General features: G+C 61.3%; 2 protein-coding genes across 4 annotated transcripts; one reads left to right on the top strand and one right to left on the bottom strand.

Annotated features, from left to right (window-relative positions):
• Nucleotides 1–2,945: 2,945 nt before the first annotated feature.
• On the bottom strand, nt 2,946–4,133 carry MRPL36 (mitochondrial ribosomal protein L36). The gene is made up of 2 exons (XM_004017098.5): nt 4,074–4,133; nt 2,946–3,686 (listed from the first exon to the last, which is right to left on the bottom strand). Exon 2 carries the CDS (start codon nt 3,671–3,673, stop codon nt 3,371–3,373), a length of 303 nt encoding a protein of 100 aa, XP_004017147.2. The 5' UTR covers nt 3,674–3,686; nt 4,074–4,133; the 3' UTR covers nt 2,946–3,370.
• Nucleotides 4,134–4,310: 177 nt separating this feature from the next.
• On the top strand, nt 4,311–11,221 carry NDUFS6 (NADH:ubiquinone oxidoreductase subunit S6). Of its 3 annotated transcripts, none has more exons than XM_042233963.2 (4): nt 4,311–5,431; nt 6,560–6,613; nt 10,127–10,249; nt 10,779–11,221. In XM_042233963.2, exons 1-4 carry the CDS (start codon nt 5,216–5,218, stop codon nt 10,842–10,844), a joined length of 459 nt encoding a protein of 152 aa, XP_042089897.1. In that variant the 5' UTR covers nt 4,311–5,215; the 3' UTR covers nt 10,845–11,221. The 3 variants fall into 3 exon arrangements, with proteins under 3 accessions (XP_042089897.1, XP_027835987.1, XP_027835986.1); XM_027980186.2 differs by lacking the exon at nt 4,311–5,431 and adding an exon at nt 5,604–5,758; XM_027980185.2 differs by lacking the exons at nt 4,311–5,431; nt 10,779–11,221 and adding an exon at nt 5,604–5,758 and having other exon boundaries at nt 10,127–10,772.
• The last annotated feature ends 2,682 nt before the right edge of the window (nt 11,222–13,903 follow it).

Below are 13,903 nucleotides of genomic sequence, written 5' to 3'. Positions count from 1 at the left end.
GTCGGGACGCACAGCTCTAGGCTCCGGGCTTCCGGATGTGCAGCATGTGGGCTTAGCTGCTCTCAAGCATGCGGAGCCTTCCGGGACCAGGGATTGAACCCATGTCCCCTGCGCTGACAGGCAGATTCTTAACCACTGGACAGCTAAGGAAGTCCCCACTTCCTCTTTTAAGATTAAAGAAGTACAGAAGGGGAAAAGAACATGGAAGGCCCTTGAGAAATTAAAAACAGAACTACCATATGATGCATTGACCCCACTTCTGGGTGTTTATCCAAAGAAAACCAAAATACTAACTTGAAAGGAACCCTGCATCCCCATGCAGCTTTACTCCCAAGAATGGAGATACGGAATCAAGCCAAGTGTCCAATGCTGGCCTTTAGTCGCTGAGTCCTGTCTGACTCTGTGTGACCCCACAGACTAGAACCTGCGAGGCTCCTCTGTCCATGGAATTCTTCAGGCAAGAAGAGTGGAGTGGGTTGTCATACCTTCCTCCAGATCTTCCCAAACAAGGGATTGAACCCAGGTCTCCTGCATTGCAGGCAGATTGATTTAGTCTGAGCTACCAGGGAGGCCCCAAAAGAAAGGGTACAAAGTTCCGATTGAAAGTTGCTTCAGATTAGAAGTTCTCGGGGCAAGGAGAAGTCTCCGTGGCTACGCGCGGTGACTGTGTTAACTAGGCCGCTGTGGTGGCTGCTCTGCAGTGTACACACTGAATCCTGATGTTGTACATCTGAGACTAATATGATGTCACGTGCTTCAACGAAAACAGAAGAAATGCTCAGAATGAATTATACTGGGTTCCAACTTCTGGGGCTCACGCTCCGGGGACCCCACAGCCCTCCAAGGAGACTGAGGTCGGAAAGTCTTAAACGCAAGCAGGTGCCTGCAGCCATGGGTCGGCTCCGCACGGCCGCTCACTGATGTCAGGGGAAGCCTGGAAAGGCGAGCGCGTCCTGGCCGGACACTGAGGGGAGGGGAGTGGCAGGCCCCACGTGGACAGCTGGCCGTCATCCTGCTTCAGGGAGACCTGGGAGCTCGGACTCCAGGCGGTCATGGCATCAGCCCATAGACACATAGACCCTGACCGGCGGAGCCCCCCGGGTGAGCGGCTGGGGACAGGAGGTGCCTGCAGGGGCCCAGGGTCACTTTTTCTCTCTCCATCTTTCTGGCTCATTCTTTTCAGTAAGCAGATTGTTCACAGAAGTTTACATTTTCCTCCTAGATACCACTTATCAAAGTAAGATATGAACCTAATTCCTTAAGAAAACCTACACCAAAAAGTAAACCTCCATTCCCATCCCATCCCACCCTCCCCGAGAACTGCAGATAACTGCTGTTTTGGGGTGCATTGCCCCAGAACTTCTTACACCGTTTCCCAAACATTTTTACTTGGAAAACACACGTACACATTTCTGAGTTTACCTGATGTCCAGTTTTCTTTATATACTTAATAATCAGAAACTTGGGGCTGGCGTCGGTCATGGCTGAGAGAGCCATCGTTTATCTCAGGGCCGCGTGACCTACCCTCCTGGGACCACGCCATCATCGGCTTGACTGTCCACCCCTGGCAGGGCCTTTGACTGTTTTTTCCGCCCTGATGAGCGCAGCCCTATGGATTTGTGCGTGAGCATCTGAGATGACGCCAAGCGCAGGGTGAGCGCGTTTTACACGAGTTGCCAGGTGTCTGGAGGCACCACCACCTGTAGTTTACGGGGAGCTCTGTTCGTGGGTTCCACCTGGATGACGTGCTTCTTAACGTCTGCAAATCTGACGGGCAGACGTGCACTGCACGTTTGTCTCGTTTCCTGGTTACTGGTGATACGCCCACATCTCTACGGGGCCGCCTGGACACGTGCCTGTTCACGCCTTCCACCCACTGTCGTCAGCTCGTGGGGCCCTTCTCCAGGGATGCTCTTTCTGGCACCTGAGACATTTACCCTGCTGATTGGCCCTCACGCATGGGGCCCGTCTTGTCCCATAGGATGTGGTGACGGGAACCCTTGCCCTGGGTGGCTGAGGGCAGCGAGAGGGACGTGTCCACACCTTCTGGGGAGGTCACTGACTGGGACCTCGGGCCTGGCTCCTGGCTGGTAATGTAAGGAAACCCTGGACCCCCAAGGCCGCACTTCTTAGAGGGGAAGCAGCAGGGCAGGACCGTGACCTCAGCACGGAGAGCGCCACCCTGAGACATGGGACGCTGCACCCTGGACTCGGAACCCTGGGGCCGGGACTGGCTCCCCTCGGGGACCGAGAGCGGGGCATGGGGTGGCCTCTCTGCAGCAGGAGGGAGGCGAGGCCACGCCAGCCTGGGGGATCTGACGCTCTTCCCATCAGAGGGCAGTGCTGATGTACGTACTCATGAAACCACTGACTCCTGGACTTCACGGAGCAGATGGAAGGGTGTCAGGGGGAGCAGATGGAGGGGTGTCAGGGAAGCAGAGCAGGAGAGAAACAGCCATTCCCACCAGGTGTGGAGTGCACCTGCCAGGCAAGCCTGTCTAGTGTGTTCCTTCTTGACCCCTGGCGTCCACACTGTGCTTGAAAGATCTTCTCGGATTGCTGCCTCCTGGCCTCAGCTGATCTTCCGGTCATGCTGTGAGCCGGGGCTGTTGGGCTGGTCCATCGGGTACTGGGAGGAAGCCAGTCATGCTCTGACCTTTAAATAGAGACGAGTGAGCCCCAGAGAGGAGCGACTCATTCATCCCCGGTAGCCTGTGACGGGTGACCCCAGACACTGGCTCCAGGTCACAGTCTGTGGAGTCCCCAGAGCAGTTCTGCTGACTCAGTTCACACCCACTGCGCACACACGTGTGCACACACACGCACCCATGCATACAGTGTGCACAGCAGTTCACAAGGGCGTGCCTGTGCACACGGCACCCACACATACATGGACACACGTACGCACACACGCTTCTAGTCTCAGACCAAGGACAATAAACACATTTAACCAACGTCCAAAATACATTTATGTAGGTATAAACGAGCTCACTCTTCCGTGACCTACAGATGGTTATGCAGCCCTCCCCGCTCACCCTGGAGGCAGGCATGCTGAGAGCATGACTCTCCATCCACAGGCGCAGCCGGGGTGGCTGAGCAGAAACAGGGCGGCCTCGGAAGACCACGCCCTCTGACTGGATGAAGGCAGCTTTCCCTCCACCCGACGCCCATCTGCCCGCCGGAGCATCAGCACAGCTGAGTTCACACTGGAGGTAAGAGGGTCCCAGGTGGGGCTCTGGCTTGGTCGGATCCCGGGCCACGAGGACGCGAGCCGCAGGCCAGGCCGCAGGGGGTCTGGCGCCGGAAGGCTGCCGGCGTCCACGCGCCATCGCCCTCGCCGTGCGGCAGCGCCTTTCCCCGGGCAGGGCTTCTACAGCTGCCTCTGCTTGTGCTTCGGGTTGGTCTTGCAGTGGACGAACCAGCGCCCGCGCCTCTTCACCAGGTAGCAGCCCTTGCAGCGCCTCTTGAGGACGCCCTTGGTCTTGAAGCCCAGGGCGGGCTGCAGGCCGAGCGCCGGGCGCGCGGCGAGGAGCGCGGCGGCCAGGCTGGGGGGCGCGCGGGCGGCAGGGCCGGCGCGCGGGGGGCCCGGCGCGAGCGCGGAAAGCGGGCGGCGCCCCAGCTGCAGCAGCGGGCCCACGGCGGAGGCCACTCTCCTTAGGAGGGCGGCGGCCATGTCGCGGCTGGACCTGGGGACGGAAAGAAGTTGTCACAGTGGCCGGTGGCCCGCGGAGCCGAGAAAACCGCCCTCCCCGCGCCCCTGCGCTCAGGACACGGGGCCCGGGAGGCAGCGTGTCCCCGGGAGGATAGAGCGCGGCCAGGCGCACGGGGTCCCTCTCTGATCCCGGCACCGAGCCCGGGGTCCCCGGCCGCGGGGCCGCAGGAGGCCCGCGTCGGCGCTCCCCTCGGGCGGCCCGGTCCGGGGTCACAGGCACAAGGCGTGAGGTCCCGGACGGTGCCCGGCCCGCACCCGCGGCTCAGCGGGGGAAATCGCGGCCAGGGGTCCCCGACGGGCGCCCTCCTGGAACTTCGAACTTTTGCCGCCTCCCGACCCCCTCAGGACCCCCAGGACCCACCTGGAAAGAGCGCGCCGGCGCGACTGCGGCGCGCGTCCCTAGCCCGTGCGCCTGCGCCCTGGGCCGCGCCTGCGCAGTGGGACGGGGACGCCGCCGCTCGGAGTGTCCGCCCGGAAGGAAGATGGCGGCTGGGGTCACGTGACGGCCCCGGCGGGGCCGGACATAGAGGCGGAGCCAAGTCAGTGCGGGGCCGAAGGTCGTTGGGTTACTTCCCGGTGGGCTGCCTTTCTCCTCCCCATTACAACCCGGCCTTCCTGTTCCCCGCGTGTGTCCCCAGGTCCCTCCAGTCCTGCCTGACTCTGTGCGGCCTCATGGACTGCTGCCCTCCAGGGACCTCTGTCCGTGGGATGCTCCAGGCAGGAATACTGGAGTGGGTTGCCAGCCTCCCTCCAGAGAATATTCCCCACCGGGGATCGAACCGCACACCTGCATGCTTTTCCTGGGGACTCCGTCCTCCTTGTGGGCCACAGGGCATCTAAAGGTTTTGGGGGGGTCTCTGGCTGGTGGGGACTTTTCATACTATTCATGGGGTTCTCAAGGCAAGACTGCTGAAGTGGTTTGCCGTGCCCTTCTCCAGTGGACCACGTTTTGTCAGAACCCTCCACCATGACCTACCTGTCTGTCCATATTGGGTGGCCCTACATAGCATGGCTCATAGTTTCTTTGAGCTAAACAAGGCTGTGGCCCATGTGGTCAGATTGGTTAGTTTTTTGTGATTGTGATTTTTCAGCCCTCTCTGATGGAGGATAAGAGGCTTATGGAAGGTCTTGATGGGAGACTGACTGGGGAAAACTGGGTCTTGTTCTGATGGGCAGGGCCATGCTCAGTAAATCTTTAATCCCATTTTCTCTTGATGGGTGGTGCTGTGTTCCCTCCCTGTTGTTTGACCTGAGCCCAAACTATGGTGGAGGTAATGAAAATACTGGCAAGCTCCTTCAAAAGGTCCCATGATGCACTGCTGCAGTCAGCGGCCCCCACCCTGCAGCAGGCCACCGCGGCCCCACACCTCTGCGGGAGCTGATCCTCCCTACGGGTCTCTGCACAGACGGCCCTGAGGGGCAGGAGGGAAGCTGGGCCCGGGCCGCCAGCCGGAGCCCTGCCCAGGTGTGCTCCAGAGCAGCGGGCCTTTCGGGGTGACCGGCATGAGCGATGCCATGGGGTGCAGTTTAGTGGCAGAAACCCCAGGACCGCAAGGAGATGCGCACCGTCCACCAGGGTGGACGTCCAGTTTCCTCCAAGAAAGGACGCTCGTCCAGCCTTCACCGACACCTGACGCGTACCTCCCCAGGATTATCCGTTACCGTCGAAGGGAAGCACTGCATCTCCCGCTTCCACCCTCCCGGCCCTGCCCCTGGGAGGTGAGGCCGCTGCTCCAGGCTACGGGTGCGCAGTTTCCCGCCTTGCCCGGCGGAGCCCCTGCTCCGCCGCGCCCGCCGGCCGCACCGCGCACGCGCGCCTCCCCTGCTCGGCTACGTCCCGGCGGAGCCGGCTCTGCGGGCGCCGTGCGCGTGCGTCGGCGCGTCGGCGCGCGGGGTCGAAGGTCAGCCGGCAAGATGGCGGCGGCGGTGACCTTCCTGAGGCTCCTGGGCCGGGGCGGCGCGGTGACGCGCGGGCTGCCCGGGGGCGCCAGGTGCTTCGGGGTGCGGACCTCGCCGACCGGGGAGAAGGTCACGCACACCGGCCAGGTATGACCACGGCGCAGACAGCGCCCTCCCCGCGGGGCGCCCAGGCGGGCGGAGCCCCGGCCCGGCCCCCAGGTCCCGCGGCCGGGCGTCCGGGTGCTCGCGGGCCCGTCGCCAGCGGCGCAGCCCCCGGTTCCCGCGGCCCACGGTCCAGCCCCGCTGGGGGCCGTGGGCCCCCGTGTCCTTGGAGCAGCCTTTGCTGTCGCGGCCCCCTGGGTCCCCGGGTCCTGGATCCGCAGGGTTGGGCCCCCAGGGGCTGAGGCGTGAGCCGGGCTGGGGCGCGTGGTGTTCGCAGCCGCTGTGGGCTCACCGTCAGAGCCTCGGCGAGCTCCGAAACGAGGCCGACAGCCCGGGGCGCCCCTTGGTTACTGTGGGAAGCCTCCGTCGGGGTCAGAAACCGCAGATCGCGTGGGTCAAATCTTCTAACGTCTGTGTACCGTTAAATAGCATGCTTAACAACTCGAGGGTCTGCTGTCTGCTGAAGCACAGCCTTAGGTAGGACCCTAATTCCAAAGACGAGGGAGTAAGTACTTGTGAGGTGGAAGCTCACCCCGCAGGTTCAGGGGGGAAGGGTGCTGCGGCCTGTCAGATGCAAGGTCAGCGTGTGCGCCTCCGCTGGGACCTCTCTCCTCTGGTTCTTCCCGTTTGGACTGCTGCCTGTGGTCATGTTAGGAATCCCGCTGAAACTCCTCAGTGTGTGGCCATATGCACGGCCTGACATGAAGAAAACCCTTTTCCTGTAATGCCTGTGATTGGTACAGAGGTGCAGAGGTGGGTTGTAAATAGCACCCCTTTTCTTTTCAGGTTTATGACGATGAAGACTACAGGAGAGTTCGATTTGTGGGTCGTCAGAAAGAGGTAAGGAAAAGGTGTGGTGAAGGAAGGGCTTGCCAGGCGGCCATGGTAGAGAATCCTCGTGCAGGCGCGGGAGCTGTGGGCCCCACCTGGGGACTCGGGGCCTGTTCCTGTCCAAGGTCCACAGTGTCCAGGGGCCATGTAAGATCTGCAGCAAGTCTCTCAGGCTTCGTTCTTGCAAGAAAAATCTGGTGTGTAGTAGGGTTTAAATCTCTTTTTCTGGTGTCCAAGAGACTTGTTTTGAAAGATCTGGGTTTATTGAAAGGCCGCACAGAGAGCACTGAGTTCCCACTACCGTCCACCCCCCAGCAGGGCCCCTGTTGCTCTCCTCTCGGCTGACCCTGCTCCCTGTGTTAGCGTACATGCAGAGTGCTGGAACCTTGGGATTCTCTCAAGTCTGTGTCTTAGGCTTCTTCTGGGTTCACTCTTTGTGTTGGGCTTAGGAAGCTTCCCTGTGGCTTGGGCGGTAAAGCGTCTGCCTACAATGTGGGAGACCCGGGTTCACTCCCTGGGTCAGGAAAATCTCCAGGAGAAGGAGATGGCACCCCACTCCAGTGTTCTTGCCGGGAAAGTCCCATGGATGGAGGAGCCCGGTGGGCTGCAGTCCACGGGGTCGCAAAGAGTCGGACACGACTGAGCGACTTCACTTTCTGCTGGGCTTGGGCTTATTGCTCAGTCAGGTCCAACTCTGCGACCCCGTGGACTGCAGCCCCCAGGCGACTCTGTCCATGGGATTTTCCAGGCAAGAACACTGGAGCGGGTAGCCATTTCCTTCTCGGCGGGATCTTCCCAACCCAGGGATTGGCAGGTGGATTCTTTACCCGCTGAGCCAGCAGGGAAGTACGCCCTGTGGGTCTGGACAAACGCATAATGTCTTACATCCAAACTGCAGTGTCTCTCAGAGTATTTCACTGCCCCAGCCTGAGCCCCCCCACCCTCCTGTGCACCGCCTCTTCACCCCCACCCCCTCAACAGTCCCCGACAACCCCCCAACTCACTGTCTCCAAGTTTGGTTGTATTTTGAGAAATGAAGCGGATCTGCACTTCAGGCTGAGGGCCGCGGAGAGCAGGAACTGGGCTGTAGCGCCGCCTTCACGGGAAGGCGGGCTGTGTCCGTGCGTGGCTTTTTGGCAGCCGTGTGGCCACAGCGAGTCTGCACAGCAGTCCCCGGCCCTTGGCCTGGGACAGGCCTCCTGGAGAGGCGAGGATGGAGTGGGGCCTGCTGTGGTCCTGGGTCACCTCAGGGAGGCAGAGGGCCCGCGTGGCCAGCTTCCCCCGTGGCGACAGCTGTTTGCACTGCTCTGTGGTCGCACGTGGAGTCGGAAGCCAGTGCTTCCTGCCCGTGAGTGACGGCCGTCACGGCCCGACAGGCAGCGGGTGTGCTGGGCCCAGGAGGTGGTTAGCGTGGCCGTTGGGGGACCCTGTTTCCAGGGTGCAGGGGTGCTGGGCCCGGGGCACAGGAGGCAGTGGGACAGCGCGTCACGTGTGCTGTGGCCCGGCTGCACTTCCTCCTCCTCGCGCCCTTTCTGGAAGGAGGAGCCTGGGGGGGCTTCAGGCAAGCCCCAGCCCAGGCCGACAGCGCTTTCCCGAGTCAGGAGTGTCCCCCTCCTCTGGGGGCTCAGTGTCGTGGTGGCCGCAGGTGGGCGGGCTCTGCACTTCCCCCCGGCTCCTGGACCGGGAGGCCTGTGCTCTTCCCCGGCTCAGATTTTAATACCGAAACTTGGCGCCCGTCCCCCTTCACCTGTAAAGACGGGCCGTCGCTCCCTTCTCACTGCAGTCCTGGGCCCTGGGGTGCGGCTGGGGTTCTGTGTGCAGGGCAGGGAGCCTCGGGGACCCCAGGCCAGGCACCTGTCACCATTGCGATAAACAGACACTCGGTTACTCCCAGGGCCGGGATCGCAGTTGCTGTGGGCTGCGTTTACAGCTGAGGGTCTCTTCTGTGTACTTGTGTCCAGGGACGTCTGGGAAGGGAGAGGGCACCCCACCGCTGACTGTGTGACCCCGTGACCCTTGGACCTCAGAGATGGGTGGCCTTCAAGTGGTGGTCTGGCAGTGTTCGACCCTGAGTGTGTCAGCTGGGGCGGGACACAGCCGCTCCCTCAGATCCGATCTGAGTCTAGGGGCTGGGCAGGCTGCTGCCCGCTCTGCGGGGCTTCCCCTGGGCTGAGCCTGGTGAGTCTGGCTCTGGTTCTGGCTGCCGCGGGTGAGCAGGTCCCGGTCTGTCAGCTCAGATGGTGCTCTCCCGGCTGAGTCCTGCATGAAGAGACGCTGGCCCCCCAGGAGAGAGGAGAGATGCCTCCCTGCCGTTTCTCCACCAGCTTAAAAATCACAAATTGATTCCTTCCAGTAAGAAAACCAGTGGGCTTGGAGCAGCTCTGGGCCCAGCTGTGCCGCTGTGCTTTGCAGTTACCATGCCATCGTCCCTCCTGTCCCCTACGCCCCTGGCACCCCTGTGGAGCAGCCCTTGGCCTGAGCCAAGGGCTCAGTGTCCCACTTCCTGCTCGGGGCCAAACCAGCTGTTAGCTCAGAGCCAGGTCCCCGTATTGAAGTGGCCGTGAGGTCGAAGATAGGAGGAGGAGGGCGTGTGTGCGTGCGTGTGTGTATATGTGGTCAGCTGTGTGTGTGTGTGTGTGTGTGTGGTCAGCTCTGTGTGTGTGTGTGGTCAGCTCTGTGTGTGTGTGTGGTCAGCTCTGTGTGTGTGTGTGTGTGTGTGTGCGCTCAGCTCTGTGTGTGTGTGTGTGTGTGGTCAGCTCTGTGTGTGTGCGTGTGTGGGCGTGTGTGCGTGCGTGTGTGTATATGTGGTCAGCTGTGTGTGTGTGTGTGTGTGGTCAGCTCTGTGTGTGTGTGCTCAGCTCTGTGTGTGTGTGTGTGTGTGTGTGGTCAGCTCTGTGTGTGTGTGTGGTTAGCTCTGTGTGTGTGTGTGTGTGTGTGCGCTCAGCTCTGTGTGTGTGTGTGTGTGGTCAGCTCTGTGTGTGTGTGTGTGTGTGTGTGGTCAGCTCTGTGTGTGTGTGTGTGTGTGTGGTCAGCTCTGTGTGTGTGTGCTCAGCTCTGTGTGTGTGTGCTCAGCTCTGTGTGTGTGTGTGTGTGTGTGTGGTCAGCTCTGTGTGTGTGTGCTCAGCTCTGTGTGTGTGTGTGTGTGTGTGTGCGCTCAGCTCTGTGTGTGTGTGTGTGGTCAGCTCTGTGTGTGTGTGTGTGTGTGGTCAGCTCTGTGTGTGTGTGTGTGTGCTCAGCTCTGTGTGTGTGTGTGCGCGCTTGCACCTATGTGTGAAGAGAAGAGGGTGGGGCAGGATGTGAACAGTGGGTGAGTCGTTACATGCCAGTGAAGAGTTAAACACGTGTGTGCATGTATGTAATTATCTGTGTTTTGAAGATCTGCGTAGATGTTTAAATGAGAAGGCGCAGAGCGTCTTTGCTGGCCGCGCAGTGCGTGCCTGTGGGGGTGGTCTACACTGGAATTCCGCGAGCGTGTTGGGGGTTGGTACCTGTCTGCGAGCGCTGCTGTCTGTCTTGTTCCAGGTGAACGAGAACTTCGCCATTGATCTGATAGCGGAGCAGCCCGTGAGCCAAGTCGGGAGTCGGGTGATATCGTGCGACGGCGGCGGGGGGGCCCTGGGCCACCCCCGAGTGTACATAAACCTGGTAACGTGCTGTCCGGACCCCGGCCCCTGTCCTGTTCTCTCCCCGCTGGCTGCACACACTCGGCTCGGCCCTGCGCACGAGCCATCCACTGGGGCTGAGCAGAGGGTGGGCATGCACAGAGCTTCCAGGACAGGATAGAACTTGGGGTGGGCCGCCCCCTCGGGCAGGGCAGCCCCTGCTGTCCCTGCTGATCCGTCCGGGCTCGACCCCAGCCCCGAGGGGGTCCTCTGCTCAGCACCTTCCTGCTCCAGGCCTCCTGGCCCCTGCCCAGGACGCCGCCTGCCTCACGGGCAGGCAGGGTGGGTGCGGGCCGAGCAGACTGTTGACGGCAGGGTGCCCGGGGCCCTGGCACATCTGGGGAGCGGGCCCATCAGGGCCTCCACACGGCGTCTCCGGTGTCCGGCCCCGCGGCTTCCCTGGTGGCGGTGTGTCTCCAGGGCCTGGCTTCAGTGGCGGACATCTACCAAGTGTGGACTGGTGACAGAGGTGGGAGATGGAAATAGGGCAGCTCTCCCTTTGAATCTTTCAGGACAAGGAAACGAAGACGGGCACGTGCGGCTACTGCGGCCTGCAGTTCCGGCAGCAGCACCACTAGGGCGGCCGCGTGGCCAGAGCCGGCGCCGGGTCCCAGTGAAGGGTGTGCCAGAGGCCCCGAGCATGCAGAGCGCGTCTCTCTCGGTCACTGAGGCCCGGCCCTCCAGGGGCCCGGCCGCCTGCTCCTTCATCCTGGGGAGCGTGGTGAGCGCGGGAGAAGTGGCGGGGCCGTGGCGGGGCCGCTGGGGCTGGCTCAGCTCCGCCAGGCATTCTGGCCCACCCGCTGCTCGGCCGCCTGGTCTGAAATCCCACAAAATTAAGTACTGTTTGAAGGTGTTAACAGTCACGTGTGGACTGATTTAAGTACTCTGTGTGTATTTAAGAGGGTAATGGTTATGATGTATTGTTCCACAAAAATAAAATCAGAAGGGGAGAGGACAGAGGTGTGGTGGGTGATGACGGGACCTGGAGGAGAAGGGGGGAGGGACGGGGGGGAGGGGGTTTACCTGAGCTGAGGGAGCACCTGCCCAGCAAAGCTGCTGAGAAAAGACACTCCTGGGTGCGTGCTGACGATGAAGCAGAAGTTAAGGAACCCCCGGAGCCTGCAGGAAACAAGACTAAGCTTCCGGCTGGAAGGACCGGTGACCACACGGGCCGAGTTCCCAGGAGGGCCCGGCGTCCCCTTCAGCCCTGGAAGCTGGAGGCGGTAAGTGCTCCAGAGGCAGGGGCGCTGGGCACCCTGACGGAGGGGAGGCTCCAGCCCGCGGCGTGGGGGGCTGTCAGCCGCAAGTGGGCTCCCGGGGGGTTCGTGCGCCCCAAACGCGCAGGTGCTCACCAGGCTCGCCCAGTCGGAGCTGTCTGTGCGAGCACGTCGGGGGTGTGGGGGCCGGGGTGGGGAAGGTCAGGGCCCTGGGGGTCTCACGGCAGGTGGCGTGGGTGGTGGAGGCGTCTCCGGGTCTCCCTGCATTGGAGCGAGCGCCACGGAGCCCTGAGCGGGGACGGGTGCGCCTTGGTTTCAGATGACTGGAGGACGGGCCTCACCCAGAAGGGGCCCGGAGGGGGGAGCACGGCCGGGAGTGGATGCGGAGGGAACCGGGGTGGTGGGTGGCCCACGTTTCCCAGCCCACAGGAGGGCACAGCTCAGACTCAGGGCCCACACAGTAGACCCAGGGAGGGGCCCAGCCAAGCTGCAGAGGGCTTCTGTCTCGTCTCCTCAACGCTCCAGACTCGTGTGGGCGTTTCACTAACAGAAACAGGCAGAGAGCACATGGTTACCAAAGGCGGGGGGGGGGGGGGGGGGCCAGGAGGCTGTGATTGACTCACACCTCTGTGTGTAAAATGGGGGACCAGCGGGGTCCTGGGGTGCAGTACGGGGAACTGCGTTCAGGATCCTGCTATAAACCCTGATGGGGATGAGTACGAAGACGTGGGTGTGTGTGTGACTGAATCACTTCACAGCAGAGGCGAAATCAACTCCAGTTAAAACCCCTCCACTTCTGTCCCCTTAAAACATGTTAGAGTTAGGGAAACTTCACAAGTGTGTCTGGAGCCGATTCTCTAGTCCTGGAGTAGCTGAGCCCTCCTGCGTCTTGGTTTATGGTCTCTGCTCCTGTTAATGTTTTTGCAGTGAGTTAGTGGAAGGAGACCGGATGCAGTCAGCCGTGGGGAGAGGGAGCGTGGCGGGCCTTCTCAGCTCTGGCCAGTGTGCCCCGGTCACAGCAGGCTTGCCACACACCTGTGTGCCTAAGGGGGCCCCCCGCTGTGGACACACAGGCAGGCTTCGCATGATTCCCTTCAGTGACCGCGCTCAGAAAGTGTTCACCACCCCTGAAGTGCTGACACATTAAAACTAAAAACCAATGAAGTGGATCAGGCAGCACTTAGCCCCTTAGAACTATCCGCCATCTCTCCTGGAGGCTTAACTCATTTGAAGGAGCTTCTCCAACAGCCACAAGCCATTTGGAATGTGATGTGGGTGATTTCTAATATCCTCTGAACTTCTGTACTTTGAGGTTTTTATATTAAACATGTTTTAAAATCTTAAAATATTCTATTTCCGTATAAAAATGTTCATGGGGACTAGGACCATCCTCATGGGCTGGGGGTTTCAGAGAAGAAACGCACCCAGCATCCTTGGTTTCCCAGAGTGCCTGCAGTCACACAAAAGGTCCCCGCTTGCCTATCGTAAGCGCCATCTTCAGATCCCAGCCTCTCAAATCAGTGCCAGGGGCACAGCCGGTGACTGTTACCTGCCGTTAGCCCTGGACCCCACACAGCGAGCAGGGCAGGGATCCAGGTGATGTCCTGGTGAGCCCAGTGCCTCCCTCCCACGACGGGCAGGGTTTGGGTCGCCCCAGGCCTTCAGGGGGTGACTAGTCCAGAGTTTCCACCCAAGGCTGGTCCAGTTGTGTGCACAGGGACAGCTGCACAGGCCGCCGGCTTAGGGCCTCCCCCAGGGCGCTGTGGTCCCTGCTGATGCCCAGGGCTGTCCTGCAGGGCCTTACTCCCCGCCCCTGCCCCCTGACTGCCAGGAGCCACAAGGCCAGGCTGGGGGTGGCTTCTGCGATAGCTCTCCTGTGCGTGCGCGGCTGTCCCTGGCCGCCTGGGACCGTGTTCCTTAGGTTTCCCCAAGCCCACCGTGAGAGAGGGTGCACAGAGGCCCTGTTCTCTGTCAACTACAGTCTGAGGCTGTTAGAAAATTCCAGGATAAGCGATTTAGAAGCTTTTAAATTTTCAGACGTCCTGAGTAGCTCGATGAAACCTCCTACCACCCTGCTCCGTCCAGCCAAGGCGAGAATCACCTGTTTGTCCAGTGCCTCTGACCGCCGGTCACTGCACCTTCTTGTCATCAGACTCCCTGTCACGGTGGCCAGGGCCTTTGTTCCCGTGCCCTGGTTTACCCAGTGAGGCCCCCAAAGTGCACCAGTGTGTGTATGAAACAGTAGATGTGGGGCTTGACCCGTCCACAGCGTCAGGCGTCCACGGGGGTCTCAGTCTCCTCTGAGGATCGGGCGGCTGTGGGAGTCCAGGCAGGAACGCGTCGTCTCCTGGCCGGGAGCGACCGGGAGATGGTGCTCAGCATGCAGGTGTCCCCTCCCGGGCCTCTGCCCGGCTTCTGGG

The sequence above is a fragment of the Ovis aries genome, chromosome 16, assembly GCF_016772045.2.
Source record: "Ovis aries strain OAR_USU_Benz2616 breed Rambouillet chromosome 16, ARS-UI_Ramb_v3.0, whole genome shotgun sequence".
In the NCBI taxonomy this organism is placed as follows: domain Eukaryota; kingdom Metazoa; phylum Chordata; class Mammalia; order Artiodactyla; family Bovidae; genus Ovis; species Ovis aries.
The sequence above is the reverse complement of the archived record's forward strand: the minus strand, read 5'-3'. Positions and strand labels throughout refer to the sequence as shown.

What these genes read in the sequence shown, in the direction of transcription:
- MRPL36 (XM_004017098.5), bottom strand. Translation starts at nt 3,673, where the DNA reads ATGGCCGCCGCCCTCCTAAGGAGAGTGGCCTCCGCCGTGGGCCCGCTG.
- NDUFS6 (XM_042233963.2), top strand. Translation starts at nt 5,216, where the DNA reads ATGAGCGATGCCATGGGGTGCAGTTTAGTGGCAGAAACCCCAGGACCG. An exon ending in CCCGGCCCTGCCCCTGGGAG is followed by an intron (nt 5,432 to 6,559) that starts GTGAGGCCGCTG and finishes TTTTCTTTTCAG; the next exon opens with GTTTATGACGATGAAGACTA. An exon ending in TTGTGGGTCGTCAGAAAGAG is followed by an intron (nt 6,614 to 10,126) that starts GTAAGGAAAAGG and finishes GTCTTGTTCCAG; the next exon opens with GTGAACGAGAACTTCGCCAT.